The sequence below is a fragment of the Chelonia mydas genome, chromosome 2 (genome assembly GCF_015237465.2).
Source record: "Chelonia mydas isolate rCheMyd1 chromosome 2, rCheMyd1.pri.v2, whole genome shotgun sequence".
In the NCBI taxonomy this organism is placed as follows: domain Eukaryota; kingdom Metazoa; phylum Chordata; order Testudines; family Cheloniidae; genus Chelonia; species Chelonia mydas.
The window spans coordinates 162,351,633-162,364,643 of NC_057850.1; the positions used below are offsets into that span (position 1 = coordinate 162,351,633).

General features: G+C 43.8%; 1 protein-coding gene across 1 annotated transcript in view; it reads right to left on the minus strand.

Moving 5' to 3' along the window:
• The window catches only part of ABCA13 (ATP binding cassette subfamily A member 13), a 294,371-nt gene that overhangs the window by 98,346 nt on the left and 183,014 nt on the right, over positions 1–13,011 (minus strand). Inside the window, exons 45-47 of the mRNA XM_043540473.1 lie at positions 12,232–12,316; positions 10,347–10,465; positions 3,190–3,277 (exon numbers count right to left, since the gene is read on the minus strand). Of these exons, the coding sequence (XP_043396408.1) occupies positions 3,190–3,277; positions 10,347–10,465; positions 12,232–12,316 (292 nt within the window). The remainder of the gene's footprint in view (positions 1–3,189; positions 3,278–10,346; positions 10,466–12,231; positions 12,317–13,011) is intronic.

Sequence of the window (13,011 nt, forward strand, 5' to 3'; positions counted from 1 at the left end):
CTGACCCTTAAAAGAGCAAGCCACCTTGCAACAAACACTTTATAGGTCAGATTACAGAGACAATGAACACGCAATACAACTAAGGAAGGGGCAGGTGTGGGTGGGATGAGCTACTGAGTTCCGCTACACACTCCTGTTCCATGAGTCATCTTTGAATGTCGAATGCCAGAGTTTTTTCAAACATGCTTGGTATGTGATACACACTGTGGGTGTATTTTTGTCTCATACCTGGAACAAGATGCATTTAAGGTGCTTGTCACCTTCCATGTTTTGGCTAGGTATTGTTAAAACTGGAGTGGGAAGTTAGTTGTCATGTACATCCTGCAGTGGAGAGGAATAATTTGTGTAGGACTCAGAGGTTTTCTGCTGTGTAATGAATCGTACAGTAAGTCTCTTCATATGCAAATTTCCCATTTTCGTTCATAAAAGGCTATGTAAGTGGTACATTCACTGTCTTGTGAACAGGCCCAAAAGGTCAAAGACTGGTCATTAATTATTGAAAGGTTAATGCAATAATTTGACACTACATCAGTCGAAAGCCACTTCAAGGAGGTAGTTTAGATAACATAGAGCCCTTTATAAGTCTAATGCACTATTAAGTTGGCTCTGAAAAATGAAGCTTACTCACTAACAGTATAACTATAATTTATTCTTCTGCTGATGACATGTGGAGTAGATGCCAAAGACCAAAACAAACAAACAAAAACAGCAGACAGAGAAACACAGTATATTGTAGCCATTTGGACTCAAGTGCACAATTATGCACTGATCAAGTCAAGAGTTCAAAGCTGCAAGAAATTTGGGGGAACATAAATAAAGTTAAGATTATGTCACAGGTATTTTTAGTAATAGTCAGGGATAGGTCACAGGCAATAAACAAAAATTCAGGGAAGCCCATGACCTGTTCCTAACTTTCACTAAAAATACTTTGTGGGATGGGGAACTAACAGTGGGAGTGCTGCGGGGGGCAGGTGGGAGGGAGGTGATACAGGCCTCTGTTCCAGCCCCAGGACCAGACACCGCTCTGGCAGGCCCCAGGGCCCACTGCACTGGCAGCCCCTGCTCTAGCAGCCCTGGGGACAACCCCCAGCCAGCTGCTTTAGTGGCCCTGGGGCAGGCCACCAGCCACTGCTCCGGCAGCCCTGGGGGCAACTACTCCGGCATCCCCGTAGCTGGCCACTCTGGCAGCCCCAGGGCTGACCGCAGCAGCTGCTCCAGCCCCAATGCTGTTCCTGTGGCAGGGGCTGACCCTCCCCGCCCCCTGCTGCTTCAACCCTGGGACCCCTGCTCTGACAGCCCTGGAGCTGACAGCTCCTCCAGCCCTGCCACTGCAGAAGTCATGGAGGTCCAGTAAAGTAATGGAATTAGTGACCTCCATAGCAGAGTCATACCCTTAACCATAAAGAACCAAAAAATAAAATGTAAACAGTTAGTTTTTTGATGGACAAATCCAGATTTGGCAAAAGTGCCAAACCAAACTTCAGATAAGCGATGTGTGCATGTCCCATTTTAATAACTAACCTCCTGCCCCTGCTGGTAGTTTGGGGCAAGGCTTGGATAAATGTTTCCACCTCTACTTCAAAAACAACAAGTTTTTATCCCCTTTCCAACCTATATAAAATGTTTAAGGTCAGGGCTTCTTTCCGTCCAGCTCCAATTTAACATTCAAAGGTCAGCTCCCTTAACTTACAAGGCAACTTGCTTCTTCAGTGCCCTTCATTTCAACAAAAACACAAAACAGAGGTCAGTCATAGAGACCCTGAAACACATCTGGGAGACTGCTGTTCCCCTTCATGTTGCTGGACTCCGGGTCTAGAAGTTCTCTGAACAGTTGTGTGAACCTCAAAGATTTTTCAGGTAGTCTGAGGAAGGTCTTACAACCAATGGAAACACACTAAAATTTCTTAGACTCCTAAATCCCCACTGGACCATAGGTCTCATCCAGTCTTCTACAGTGTCCTCTCTGGAAATATTTCCAGTGCACTTCAAAAAGCCTTAAGAAAAGTCTGAATTTGGTAGATGGAGGACTACTCCTACAGTCTCTGCCTCTAATGGATCGCTCCAAAACAGTTAATCAGGAAAACCTCTGGTAGTGAGGTACAGTGCAAGACAGAATGATTTACTGGTTAAAACATAGTCTGGAAACCGAGAGATCTGGGTGCTAAGCCTCTGGCTTATTATGTGACCTCATGCAAGACGTGAACTCACAGTTTCTCCTGCTGTAAAAGGGGAATAATATTTACTCATATTTGTAAAGTATTTTAGGAGCATCTTATAAGTGCAAAGTACTATTTACTTTATTATTCTTGCAGTAGCTACTCTAGACATCCACATCTTTACTCTTTTAAATGCAATGAAATTGCTATATTTTAGTTTGTTTGCTTTCAGAAAAAAGAATATTGATCACAAGACTGAAATAGCCATCAATAAAACACAATTGATAGTTCACTTTACTTCAGCCAATTCTGAGATTGATTTTAGTAGGAGTAGAAGGGAAATAGAGAAAAATGTAGGCTGACTATCGGGAAATAATCTTAAAAAGTGAGGTCTATTAGACGGTGAAATAGTTTCCCAAGGGAAGTGATGGAAACCCCTCATTTGAGTTATTTACGACTGAATTGCACAAAGCACAGGGTAATACAACAATCCTGGGACAGAGTAATTGACTAAAAATATCTTAGGATTTTTCCCAATTTTAAACACAAGAATTCTAAAATTACATTATTTTACAGTAGAACCTCAGCATTACGAACACCTTGGGAATGGAGGTTGTTCGTAACTCTGAAATGTTTGTAACTGTGAATCAAACATCATGGTTGTTCTTTCAAAGATTTACAACTGAACATGGACTTAATACAGCTTTGAAACTTAACTATGCAGAAGAAAAATGCTGCTTTTTAACTGTCTTAATTTAAATGAAACAAGCACAAACGGTTTCCTTCCCTTATCAAATCTTTTTTTTAAACTTTCCCTTTATTTTTTCAGCAGTTTACATTTAACATGGTTCTATACTGTATTTGCCTTTTTGTGTGTGTGTGTGGTCTTTGAGGCTGCCTGATTGCATGCTTCCAATTCCAAATGAGAGGTGTGGTTGACCAGTCAGTTTGTAACTATGTTAAGTGCCAAGGAGTTAGGAATCTGAATACTTTGGCATTGCAATACGGATTGGACTCTATATGCATATCTTACCTTAGCCAGAGGCTTAGAGTATGTTTTATTCAGTTTCTGGTCTTGAAGTTCAGGGGATGTTTTCACACCAAAAGACCAGCCTCCATATCTGGTAATACAAAACAAAGTAATAGGAGGCTGTCTGTCACCAGCTTACCTTTCTTAGCATTGTGAGGAATGTTTTCTTGCAACACAGAATTCATAAGCATCTTTATTATTGTTTTACATTTCAAGTTAGAAGTACAGCTCAGCCCCATATAATCACGATATCTGTATTTGAAAGAGACGTCTAATCTACTCCTTATATACAGGTGAATGGTATGTGCCTTGAAACAAATGTTTTCCCTTTGAACCCGGTAGTCAAAACCTGTATTTTCAGAAAAGGAAAACACAAATAAGCTGATGAGCAAGGAAGGGGTAGTTTTGAAAGTTCCCAACACTCAAAATGTGTTTTGGTCATTTACCCTAAGAGCATAACTTTCCTCCATGTTATTAAATCAATTTCATGTCGTGTTTCGCATGTATGTGTAACACTTCCCTCTTCTTGATAAAGTTGCACCTGCTCAAATGTTTGTAATTATGTCACTCTTCAGTGGTTGACAATTAAGCCGGGCTGAAGTAACGCATAGGCACTATATGGGGCCATGTCGAGCCCCGGCACCTGGAGTCATATGATTACGCCAGAATCAGAGTTTTCACTTAAATAAAAGTCAATTTCTAGCTCTCAGAATTGCAAAGAAAATCTTGAAATGTGACTGGAGTGTTACCAATACAGCAATGCCTGAGTCTACAGAAGGCCTGCAACAATAGCTCTGAAAAATGTAAATTGTCCTATTGATCTTTATGTAGTGTTAACGCCTAGATCTACTGCCCAGCCAACACCACCCCAACAGAGGTCTCTGAATGGCAAGAGAGGAAGAGTGCAGAGAGCCCAGGCCCACTCACCCTCCCAAACACATACAGTTCAAGCGCAAGTGTAAATAATGGGAAGCTTCTGTGGATATAAACCCTGCTACCAGTGACAGATTAAGATTCTCCCATAGCTCCAAGAGGCCTATGAAGCAGGAAGTCCCATGCTGCACATATACAATTTAGCTGGCACACATATGATCTGTCTGTACGTGACCAAGCATTTGATCAATGCTATCTTAGGGTTTTATACTGCTGCTCAACTCTGTACTATCTGAGTGCCTGTGTTATCCACTTGGCTGGGACAACTTTTCTAGGCAACTGATTAATTAAGAGGAAACCCTGCAGAAAGAAGAAGTTACTCACCTTGTGCAGTAATGATGGTTCTTCAAGATGTGTCCCCACTATGGGTTCTCATCTGTTGGTGTGCTTATATCCCTGCACTGCTGGTTGGAGAACTTTGGTAGCAGTGTCCGTTGCATATGTGCTGTCTCTCCTTGTGCCCTACCACAAGGCTAGCCCATGCGCCTGGGCTAACACCCCCCCCACACACACACACACAGTTCTTTCTCCACCACAGAGTCATTGACAAGAACTCAGAAGCAGAGGGGAGAAGGACAGATTGTGGAGCACCCATAGGGAGTCACATCTCAAAGAACCATCGTTATTGCTCGAGGTGAGCAACTTTTTCTTTGAATAGTGTCCCTATGAGTGCGCCATTGTTGGTGACCTCTGAGCAAAATCCCTACCAGAAGGCTGGGGCTTCGGAGTTGGGTCACTTACAGATGACAATACTGTGGAGCTGAAGATGGCATCTGAGGCAGAGTCCCCAGCGATCACCTTTTGAAAAAGGTATGGACTGATGCCCATGTCGCCACTCTACAGATTTCAGAGATAGGGACATTCTTGAAGAAGGCAACGGATGAGGAGAACAATCTCGTGGAGTGTGCGCGAATATTATCTGGTGGGGTCATGTTGCAGATCTGATAACATCGTCTAATGTAGTTTGATATCCATTTGGCGAGTCTCTGGACTGATATTGCTGAGCCCTTCGATCTTTACACAATAGAGAGGAACAGTTTAAGAGATTTCCTGAAAGCCTTCGTTCTATCCAGGTAAAAGACTAGGGTTCTCCTGACATCTAGAGTGTGGAATATAGCCTCCCTGTTGTCACAGTGAGGCTTGAAGTAGAAAAGTGGAAGGTGAATAAATTGGTTCATGTAGAATGGAAACGTTACCTTAGGGATGAATTTTGGATCTGGCCTGAGCACAAGCTTGTCCCGAAAGAATACTGCATAAGGGGGCTATGCCATCAGAGCTGCTATTTCTCCTATTCTCTGATAGCCAAAGTAATTGTTATCAGGAAGGCCTTCTTCATTGAAAGGTATGTAAGCAAGCAGGTAGCCACAAGGCCAAAAGGAGGTCTAGTCAGGCCTTTCAATATCAGGTTTGGGTCCCACATGGGGGTAGAATGTCAGGGTTGTGGGAAAAGGTTTTCTATATCCCTAAGGAATTGTTTAGTGGTCGGGTGTGATAGCACTCAGTATCTCTCTATTTGACTGTGAAAGGCTGCTATAGCCAGTTGGTGGACCCTGAGGGAACTGATGGTCCCGATTTAAAAAAAAGAAAAAAGAAAAAAAAGTGTTAGTACATAGTCTAGGATCTTTGGAAGAGTTGCAGATGCCAGAGAGATTTGTGTGGAAGTACACTGAATCCAAAACCTGGACCATTTTTGTAGGTAAGATGGGCATGTCGAGGACTTTCTACCGTGCAGTAATACCTCTTGTATCTCCTTCAAGCAGGAGCTCTCTGTGTATTGGAACCATGAAGGAGCTACGCCTTGAGGCCAAGAATCCCCAGGATGGGTTGTAGGGTGCGTCCTTTGTTCTGCGAGAGGAGGTAAGGAATGGATTGGAGAGAGATTGGCGGGCATATAGCGAGTTGTGACAGGTAAGGATACCAAGTCTGTTGGCCAAGTAGGAGCAATCAGTATGACATATGCTCCTTCTCTTTTTATTTCTAATAGGACTTTTGACTGTTGGGTAAACAGAGGAAAGGTATAAAGAAGGTCCTTGTCCGAAGGGAGAAGGAGAGCATTGCCCAGGGAGTGTTGTCCCATCCCTGCTCTGAGTAGTAGCATTGACATTTCTTGTTTAGGTAAGTGGCGAACAGGTCTGTGGTTGGTCCCCCACCACCTGAATAGGTCATGAAGCACTGCTGAGTTTATCTCCCGCTCATGGTCATGTGGGAATTTGCGACAGACGGTCGGCGATCAAATTTTGAGTGCCCAGAAGGTAAGCAACTGATAGCGTGGTCAAATTATCCTCCCTCTGTGCAGAGGCAATCTAGCTCCCCTTTGCCAATTTATGTAGTACAAACATGTTATGTTGTATGTTAGGACTCTCATGTGTGATCCCTTGATCAGCAGGAGGAAATGGGTGCAGGCATTCCTGACTGCCCTGAGTTTGAGGAGGTTGATGTGGAGAGATATCTCTGTGCATAACCACCTGCCTTGTGTCCTGAAGTCATTTAGATATGTGCCTCATCCTATGATGAATGCATCGGTGGTGAGAAGCAATGATGGGGAGGTTTCTGAAAATGGGATCCCCTTGCAAACATCTGCTAGTCTTTCCGCCAGTCTAAGGACTTTTTGATCCTGGTGGGTAGTGACAGACATTTATCTAGTCTGTCTCTGTTTGGTCTGTAAACTGAACTGATCCACATCTGGAGGTATCACATGTGAAGCCTGGCATGTGGTATTACTGCTGTAGCTGCTGCCCTATGCCCCAGTGTAGGCAGTGTCTGGAGCACATGGCAGCAGTGTCTGGCTGATATTTGTGGGCTGCTTTGAACAGTGTCCATGAATGTGGCCAAAAAGAGGAATCTGTGTTAAGATAAGAGAACTCTGACCTGTAAGGAGTCAAGGTCAGCGCCTATGAATTCCAGGTGCTGCACTGGAATGAGAGTTGATTTCTGGACGTTGATCTGTAGGCCTAGTTCTGTGAATAAATCTATTGTAGACCTGGTGACTCGGTGAGTCTCTTGAAAGGACTGAGCTCTGAGAAGGCAGTCATTCAGGTACGGGTACATCATGATCCCTTGAGAGCACAGGTGCACAGCCACTACTGAGAGAACCTTGGAGAATACTCTTGGAGTGGCTGATAACTGAAAGGCAAGTACTCTGTACTGGTACTGGGGTCTTGTCCTAGGGTAAATCTGAGGAACCATCTGTGAGATGGTAGGATTGAGATATGGAAGTAGGTGTCCTGAAGGTCAAGGGTCGAAAACCAGTCTCCCTGTTCCAGCAGTGGAATAATCATTGCTAGAGTGACTATCTTGAATTTTTGAGCTTTGACAAACTTGTTGAGTGCTCGGAGGTCTGATATGGGTCTTCAACCTCCCTTCCTCTTAGGTATTAGGAAATAGCAAGAATAAAAACTTTTGCCTTGTAGATGTTGAGGTACTGGCTCTAAGGCTCCTAACTAGAGGAGACAATCTATCTCTTGTTGTAGTAAACTCTTGTGAGAACTGTCCCTGAAGAGGGACAGGCAGGGGGTAAGGAGGTAAAATGGATGGAGTAGCCATTCTGAACAATCTCCAAGACCCATCAGTCCGATGTTATGCATTCCCTGGTCCTGCACAACATTGCCCGGTGGTAGTCAAATGGGTAGGAAGCGGTGGTCAGCTGTAGTAGTTGGGTGGTGTGATCTATCAATGCCTTGACTAACACATCAAAATTGGTGCTTGGAAGTGGACGGTAAGGATCTGTGGGCCAGATGATTTAGGCCCAGGGAATTTAGTTTTCTTCCTGTGTGGCTTGTAGTAGTGCTGAGTAAGGTATTGGGAGGTGCATGGTTTGTTCTGGGGCAGTGGACTAAATTTTCTCTTTTGTCCTAGCATGTAGATGCCCAGGAAGTGGAGAGTGGTCCTAAAATCTTTGAGATATGAAGAGAGGAGTCTGTCTTCTCTGTGAAGAGTTTAGTGCCTTCAAAGGGAAGGTCTTTGATGGTCAACTGCACCTCCTTAGGGAAGCCCGACAGGTGTAGCCACGATACATATTGCATAACCACCACTGTGGAGATGGATCGGGCTGCTGTGTCAGCTGCATTGAGGGCAGATTATAGCACCATCTTGGCCGTTAGTTGTCCACCCTGGATGACGGCTTTGAACTGGTCACAGTGCAACTCAGGCAGCTGATCAATAAAGTTGCTAAGTTTCAAATCGTTGACATTGTCATACTTTGCCACTGGGGCTTGGTAACTGGCAATTCATTGTAGCATGGCCGAGGAATAGCTTACTTCTCAAAGAGGTCCAAGCACTTCTAATCCCTGTTGTAGGGAGTGGACCTCACTTGGTGTTGATGACCACAAGAGTTCACAACACCCATCATAATGGAGGTGGGTGGAGGGTGGGAGAAGGGTAATTCCATCTCCCTAGCTGGGGCATAATATTTATTGGCCCGCTTTCAAGTAGGCACCACCAATGCTGGGGTCTGCTGTATAATTTTGCAGGGTCCAGGAGAGCCTCATTAATAGGGCAGGCTATTTTAGAGGACAAGGGGGAGCATAATACGTCAAGGACCTTGTGATAGGTGTCCTTGATTTTTCTAATGGTGTCTGTAGAGTATCTACAACTCTTTTTGCCACATCCTGGAAAAGCCAGAATTCACAGGCCTACGAAAGTGGTGGATGCATGATGGCTTCATCTGGGGAGGAGGAGGAGGAGATGTTGGTACTCAGAGTCACTACTTCCTTAATGCCACCATCCTGTTCCTCCACAATCTCTTCTGGAGGTTCCAAGGCTCTGGATGCTGTGGCCGAGGGGAAGCATCTCAGGGGTTCATGGGTGAGCCTAGAAGCCCAAGAGGCATGGGGGGTGATATGCAGCCCAAGGATCCCAATATGGACACTGGGATGGTAGTATAAATCCTGGTGCTGGTGCCTATGGTTGGCTCTACTAAGGTGGTGATGGTGGGGCGGCCTAAGGGTATGACTGGGGACCCTCTTGGTAATGAGCATCATAGGGAGCATGGAGGAGTAAAGAGACACGACCTCCTCTGGTTCTCTGTCTGAGTCTGCACTGGAGAGTGGGGCTGCGTGGGGCAGCAGAGAAGACTCGGTGTCGAGGTCCCAGTACCAAGGAGGCTCTGGTATGTTGGATACACGGAGATCTCTACAGTGCCGGAAATCTGACGGTACCAACTGACTTGGAGCCACTGGCAGGACCAAACGGACTGGAGATCTTGCTTGCACTGACCAGTCCAGTGCTGGATGGGGCATCAATGCCAGTGCCATTGCTACAGTGCATACCAGCAGCATCTTCTTAGTGGAGTGCTGGCTCCTGTCTTTGTCCTCCAGTGCCATTGACTTGGTGCCTGTCCCCATCGGGTCCTTAGGCATGTCAGTGTCACATACCGCTCCAGATCTTTGTGAGCTGTGGGAACCAGCTGGGATTATCTCAGTGCTGACAGTACCAAGGATACAAAGCATGTCAGAGATCATTTACGGCTGGCTCAGGGCTCACTCTGGGGACTTCCGGCTCTCTTTTTTGATGACTTGCGAGAGAGGTCTCTGGCTGATTTCTTCAACTCACAAACCCTGGATGTTGAGGTCTATGGGGAAGACTCATGTCTGCCAGGTGACTCTCGGTGTGGGTCCGGGGAAGGTTAGAGGACTGCCTCCGTGAAGATAATCTTCTGTCTCAACACCCTGTCCTTGCGAGGCCTGGGTCTGAGTTGCTGGCAGAGTCCACACTTCTGTGGGATATGGCCTTACTTGAGGCAGCATATGCACTGGGAGTGCTTGTCTGCTACATGGATGGCCTCTTTGCAGGAGAGACATTTGTTGAAGCCCAGTGAACCAGGCATACCCTGTGGGGTGGGAGGAAGGGTCCCCGATGAAAAAGTTGGGGTGGGGGATTTGTGGGGGAAGTGTGTTTGTTTGTCTGTTTGTTTGGGAAGAAAGTACAAAAAGAAAAAACTACAACTAAGTCTCGGGAGACTGACTAACTATAGAAATGTAAAAGAAGGTGATGGTCATAAACAGACTGCTAATAGCTCAATCTCTAGCCCTGGAGGTTGAAAAGGAACTGAGCGGGATTAGCCCCTGTGCACTGGGCTAGCCTCATGGTGGGGCACAAGGAGAGACAGTACATGTGCGGGCCTAACGGACACTGTTATTGAAGTTCTCCGACGAGCAATGCAGGGACGCAAGCACACCTACAGTGGAACACCCGTATGGACACTACTCGAAGAAGAATTTTAAAATTACCTTGCTTTGTTTGTAGACATGATTAAGTATTCTTCCACACTGAAACCCGAGAGGTTGTACAGAACATGCCCTTTCCTGTTCTCCAGATAGGCAGCAGACACATTGAAGCTTGGACACTTCTGGAAAACAATATACATATATCAGTAAGGTTATTTTAAAAGCCTCAGCCACTATTTTTTAGCCATGATTCTGAATTCACACTCAAACTTTACTGCCTTGCTTTTCAGCTGGATTGGCTTTTTCTGGCTTTTATAACTTTTCAACAAATTAGGTATGTTTTTTATGTTCATAGGACATCTGAAATCATGGTAACTGTCACTAGTAAATCAAAGCCACCTTTTATTTCCGTTGTAACCTTATCAGTCAACTTTGTTTTGGAAACAACATTTTTTATCATGCAATTTTGGGAAAGTTTACAGCAATGAAAAGGCAATGAGACTTTTACAGCCACTATCATTCATCTGCTGAAGCTGAAAATAAACACACAAAATTCATTGAACAGAGTATGAGGGGGAGACAGGATTCAAATTCATGTGATCTGTTTGATGAGAAATACATGAAAACATTCTTTAATGATTTATGGGAATTCTCTCCTTGGGCCAGAGAGTGGGAAGAAGAGATACAAAAATCTGGTGAATGCGGAGAGATGTAATATGGTGGACATAAGCTCACAAACAACTATCTACTCCAAGATCTTTTCCTCAGAGGCTGGCTTCATTTTCAAATGTGAGCAAATGAACTCAAAATGCTGTCCTAATAACCTGCAGATTTCTAACTTCTATCAGCTGGGAGGAGAGAGAACACAGTCTTCCAACTCTGAAATTAGACCAACTTTCAGTTTATTAGACATTATTTTGTATTTTAACCACTTAATTTTGTACTTTGAAGTTTAATTTCCATATTGTCTTAAAGGCAAAGTTCTGCCTGCTGATATAAGTTCAACTCCTCTAACTTGTGTTACCTCAATTCAAGTGGTATGAGCACGATGGAGGGCAAATTTTTCCCCTAATATTGCTGGTATTGTTTGCAGTGTACATTATATTCAGATAATAGAACATTTTCATATAGAGAGATTCTCTGCCCCCTCCCCAGCCCCCAAGCTTGAGCTCTATTATCTCCAGAGCAGATAAGAATAAACTACAGTAATAGAGGGTGGAAGTGGGGCAGTGATCTGTTCATTCTTATTACAGTTACAAGACTATTGCAGGATGCAAATGAGGGTTTGGGAATAGATAGGGGGCACTTGGCTAACAAAACCCCAGAGTGGTGTTGTTCACAAGTGCACAAGGTGGAGGACAAAAGTTCCATTGTGCAGGTGCCAGCCACATTTGCAGTCCTTGTGCTATCCTGCATACAAGGACTGCTTCCTGCTAGTGTTTCACTGGGTTCCAACACCCCATCCCAACCTCCAAAGGGTGAAGACGAGATGAGACCAGTCCCCAGCCTTCTCTGCACTGCCAAGTTGTGTTTGATAGCCAAGTTGAGTTTGATAGCCATAGATCAAATGCTGCTAAGACAGGTTTGAGCCCCAACTCCACAAATGCCCAGATCTTGGTTTTGCTGGGCTTATCACATTCAGATTTATATAAAATTATATCTGAAATGTCTGACAGCTATCTTGGAGAAAATATGTCTTTAACAAAAAATTGTTTCATATACAGTGTCCTCACAGTGATACATTTCTGGAAGATATGATAGTTCACAAGGTTGACATAGTGACAGCAAGTGTTTTGTCTAGATGTAGCCTAATATTATTTTATACATTATTTCCCTGAAAACTTTTGAAAATTAAGTCAAAGCAATACTAGACACAGAATGAAAATCACCAGTCATAATGAGCCCAATCCATTAGTTTCATTTTGTTAAGGAAAGGAATAAAATATACCCGATGATCTGTCACACACCCACATGCATCCAAGAATTCCTGTGGTGGACTAGGCTCAGTCTGCCAGCATGAATCATTTTTTCTACTGGAGCAAAAATAACAATAGGAACAATCATTAAAAGATAAACTATAATATTTTATCTAACAGTGGATGTCGAAAGAATGATAAACAGATGCTGTATCTTGACCACCTCCATCTTCACCACCTCCACAATATTGGTGCTAAAACAATGGTTGTATTGTTGTTCGATGAAATGTCAATTTTATTCATCGTGGATCAGTGTAATAACTTCTGACATTTCTCACTTAGTGGCTTCTAACTTGTCACTGCAAACATCTGACAAGTGCATGCAAATCAGATATTTCCCTGAGCAAACAGCCAATTAGTTGTACACCAGGTTTTTGTGTGCGTAACACAGATGCAAGTAAACATACTACCCAAACCAGTCATGTCTAACTTGGAAAATCTGGCCTTCTCTTTAACGAACATTGATTCAGTATAGTGTCACTAGCAGTTACTGACTGTATCACCAACCTTCATTCTTACTGACTTCGGACCTGATCCAAATCCTGCTGAAATTAATTGGAAGGTTCTCACAGACTTCAATGGGACTTAGAAGCCTATTATGCATTTCAGCTAGAACCCAGCTCATTCATCAATACAATTTTTTAAAAGTCATACTAAAATGGTCAAACAAAGCATAAGCTGTATGGACATACTACATAAAATAGGACACAAAATTATTTAATCACAGGATTCCATGTTATCCATTCTTTTAC